This window comes from Sinocyclocheilus grahami, unplaced genomic scaffold (genome assembly GCF_001515645.1).
Source record: "Sinocyclocheilus grahami isolate Dianchi unplaced genomic scaffold, SAMN03320097.WGS_v1.1 scaffold285.1, whole genome shotgun sequence".
Taxonomy (NCBI): Eukaryota; Metazoa; Chordata; class Actinopteri; order Cypriniformes; family Cyprinidae; genus Sinocyclocheilus; species Sinocyclocheilus grahami.
The window spans coordinates 524,424-528,538 of NW_015505464.1; the positions used below are offsets into that span (position 1 = coordinate 524,424).

General features: G+C 38.6%; 1 protein-coding gene across 1 annotated transcript; it reads right to left on the reverse strand.

Annotated features, from left to right (window-relative positions):
* Positions 1-452: 452 nt before the first annotated feature.
* aste1a (asteroid homolog 1a) lies at positions 453-3,878 on the reverse strand. Its single transcript, XM_016292474.1, has 5 exons — positions 3,797-3,878; positions 2,097-3,454; positions 1,803-2,016; positions 1,429-1,588; positions 453-951 (listed from the first exon to the last, which is right to left on the reverse strand). Exons 2-5 carry the CDS (start codon positions 3,399-3,401, stop codon positions 498-500), a joined length of 2,133 nt encoding a protein of 710 aa, XP_016147960.1. The 5' UTR covers positions 3,402-3,454; positions 3,797-3,878; the 3' UTR covers positions 453-497.
* Positions 3,879-4,115: the final 237 nt, after the last annotated feature.

A 4,115-nucleotide genomic window follows, 5' to 3' on the forward strand; every position in this document is an offset into this window, starting at 1 on the left:
TTAATAAAATTAAAAATCTCATGTTACTTAAAATACTTTGCTGAATAGGGTGAATTTGCATTGACAACCATAGTCTAATTCATCAAATTCCCAAAGTCCAACACCTTAAAATAAATATAATGATTTTTTGCTTGAATCAGGCAGTGATTATCAATAAATAATACAGGATGGCACAAACAAGACTGTACATGATGTGATTATGATATACAGTAGACAAGCTGTAATTTATTTTTAAATTCTGGTTTTCTGGAAGCATGTCTTGCGTCATTGCCTCATTTCCGGTGCAAAACATGTTTCTTTTTGTTGTTGTTTTCAGAAGTCCTTTAAAGGGTTCCTGTTATGCTTTTTCACATTTTGAATTTTAGTCAGTGTGTAGTGTGTATGTTTGGGCATAAAAAAGATCTTCAAACTTACACCAAGCATGAGAGCATGTTCTAGTACACCCCCAAAACAAATTCAAGACATTGTAAAAGAGCATAATAGGACCCCTTTAAGAGCTAATCGAAGCATCCCCTGGTGTATTTTTTAGAGGGATGATCAGCATTGCGAGCTTTAGCTTTGTGTCTGGTACGGATGGTGTAGGAAACATCAGGATTTTCAGTCTTGTGATCCTTGGCTTTACTCTTCCTCCTTTTCCCATTGAGATCATTGTCGTCATCATCATCTTCACAGTCATCAATATCCTCACACATCAGGTGTTCAAAGCAACTGCTCAGTTCATCTATAGGCGGATTCTGGCCGCTGTAGTCTTTCTGTGTTTTCCCAGCAGCTCTGTGCTTGAGCCCGGTTCTCATTTTCTTGATGAAGTCTTCACCCACCAAGCTCACAACTGCATCCTTCAGCTGTTTGAAGAGCCGCTCGGTGCTTGAGCCCTTCACCAGCAGAGAGGGCAGAGTGATTCCTCTCCTGAGCTCTTCGACAACCTGGTGCACCAGTTTTCCACGGTACAAACTAAACACAACACCAGAATAACCCATTTAGTATTCATGTGCAACAACACCTGTGGACACTTTTTAAATGTAAATTTAGAAATCTTTAGAAATCATTCTAATATGATGATTTGGTACCTTTTCATATTATTATCAATGTTGAAAACAGTTGTGCTGCTTAATATTTTTGTGGAAACCATGATAAATATTTATCATGGTTTCTTTGAAGAATAGAAAGTTAAAAATAACTTTTATTTGTGAATTTAAAAGTCTTTTGTCATTTGAATATTAATGTGTGTATATACTGTGTATATATATATATATATATATTAAACTAAAACTAGAATCATACATTATATTTTCAAGCATTTTAAATTACATTTGGGAAGTTACAACCAGGAAGCAGTATTGTTAACGATGCAAATCAAAATGCTAATTATTATCAAATAGTCAGTGAAAGCTTTCAAGATGGTTTATGAGTAATAAATGGATGTTGTACCGTGCAACCTCTGGTTCAGATACGGGAAAACACAGTAAACGATTGAGACAGAGACTCCACATCAGGCAGGACTGCCACTGGCTGTATAGATGAGCCGTTTCATGCTCCAGAGAGATCCTTTTTCGACCAGTTTGTAGTTTCTTAATTTTCAACAGCATGTCTAATTCCCCAAACCAAAAAATAACATGTATTTACACTTTGTTACTGTACGTACCTCAGCAACATTTTTGCCATTTAGGTAATCATTTGCTCACAATTACGTGACAATGGTGGCATGCACTGCATGTGCCTGAGGTTGTTTTATTAATTTATTGCATGCTATAAGGAAAGTCTTCTGCTAACAACAAAATAATGATGTATGATAACTTCAATACCTCTTTGTGTTTGAGGTGTACTGCTGAACTGTCCATAGACCATTCCCAGCAGCAGCCCCCAAAGATGCACTTGAGACGGCGGAGGCTGTGCGTTTACTAGCCAGTAATGGGTCACGAAAAGTTGCAGCTGTAGAGCAGGTTGGATCTCTCTTAAAATCTCTGACGACACACACAAAGTGTCCAGGAGCACCTGAAGTCGCACGTTGTGTGGTTCCTAGAAACATTAGAATGACAAATACTGTAAAACAAACAATTTCATTTCACTTCAAAAGAGAGCTAAGGCATCTTTATTACCTTCCATAATGTTTCCAGTTGAAGTCCTTCCATCACCCTGGTCTTTATGGCTTCAACTTTCTGACTGCTTAGTTTTGATTGTTGTCTGCCATATTCCTCTACATAATGCTTGCTTCTGCCAGTGAATGTTTTAATGGCTAACTCTAGTTTATCTGCAGTGTGTTGTTCTCCCAACAACAGTAACCCGTAAATCACTTGGCGTATGGGACGAGAGGTTTCACTGCTACAGGGGAGTTGGAAATCTTCAACCTGGATTGTCAAGGAAACCCTTTGATGTACCAGTGCATCGATAATGGAGGAGCTTATCTTTCCCTCAAGTAGGAGCCTCAAGGTCCATTTAGGCAGAACTTGCAATGGACCTGTAGAAGCTGTCCGTGGAATCGTCTTTGAGTGGAAGAACTGGGCAAGATAGCCAGAGATGAGCTTGTACTCTTGGATTCCCTTGGAAAGTGCTTCTTGGACGAGGGGTTTTTCATTGTTGCGTGTTAGTTTCAGCAAAGCACTTACAGCTGCATCTGGCCCTGGGAACTGGGATAACCAGTTGAGCAAACCGTGAATCTGGGCATGCTCCGTGTCAGGCACTGAGTATTTCTCCCAATCCAGGCTTTTGATATTTTGCAGCTTCACATAATCATTACCCAAGATGGTAGCAAGGATTGGGAGAAGCTCAGGGTTCATTCTGAAGGATTCACAGAATTTTCCCACTGTAAAGTGTTTGGCTTGGATGAATTTTTTGTTTGTGCGTCTGTTCACTTTCATGTTTTTCCATAGGAAATGTGTGATTGGCAGCAATCCCGCCGTGAGGTTGAATACATAGAAGTCACTGTCATTAGACAAAACTGGACAATTCCATTCTTTCGCCAAAGCAGCGATTTCCCAATCAGCCTCTTCGAGACACTGAATCAGCGGTACCTTGAGCTTGTGAAGCAGCTGTCTGAAGACATTTTTGATGAGAATAGGAAGGACCTTGGCTCTTTTCCCTGCTGACAAGGCAGAGGCCGCTCTTATTTTCTCCTGTTTTCGTTTTCTAAGAGTGTCCCATTTTTTGTCAGTGTGGTCAGCGCCGCCGTCAAGTACAACGTAAGGGTGAATGTCACAGTCTCTGAGGTTCTCAAAGAACCGTATGATCACCTCTTCAAAGGCATCATAGTCTCCTCCATGCATCTGATCCAAATTGCAGTCAAAGTACAGGGTGTAGTATAAGTTACATCCATCGATTATTAGTCGATTGTCTCTAAAAGCCCAGCTTCTTAAATCATTTCTGTTGCTACTCTCAATGAAGGTCCTCAGTCCTAGGACTCCCATGTTGACAAAGTTGTTACGTCACTAACACGCAGCAATATTTTGGTTTCTACTTTCTGTAAAATCATAATAAATAATATTTATTGATTATTGAGATATTGTCATTATTTCACAGTTTATTATGTGAATTATATCATGTATAAAAATATTTTGTAATATCAACGTATTATATGAAATTTTATCAAATCATTATATGCATTATATAAAAACATGTTATTTCGTGATATTACAGTAAAATCTCAATAAAGTCACTGTCACGATAATGATATGCAGCACGTTGGCAGGCACGGAACTTTATTCAAAACAACAACAGCATAAACAAATTCATAATTCCTCCGCTATCAAATGTTGAATGTGTTTAAGTAGAAACACTATTAAAGTAATTAAAAAGATCTTACCGAATGTTAAGAAATGTGTGTGAGGCGTCTGCGAGCTGTATGTATCCGAATCGAATATGTTGAAGAGCTTATTTGATCAAACAGACGGGAAAGCGAAACTAGCTGTGGTGTGACATTAGGCATTATATTTACACGGAAGCGAAACCATGGCCTCATATATATATATATATATAAGCGCAAGACTGTCACAAGACAGTCAATGGGTACCGCTAACATAAATATATCCATGAATCACATGGGTGTGTGTGTATAAAAGGTTATGACATGCAGTAGCCTAGTTTTACAGAGAGATGTGAAGCCACAAAGCCACTAATTTGTT

What these genes read in the sequence shown, in the direction of transcription:
- aste1a (XM_016292474.1), bottom strand. Translation starts at nt 3,401, where the DNA reads ATGGGAGTCCTAGGACTGAGGACCTTCATTGAGAGTAGCAACAGAAAT. An exon ending in AACTGGAAACATTATGGAAG is followed by an intron (nt 2,017 to 2,096) that starts GTAATAAAGATG and finishes TAATGTTTCTAG; the next exon opens with GAACCACACAACGTGCGACT. An exon ending in TCTGAACCAGAGGTTGCACG is followed by an intron (nt 952 to 1,428) that starts GTACAACATCCA and finishes TGTTGTGTTTAG; the next exon opens with TTTGTACCGTGGAAAACTGG.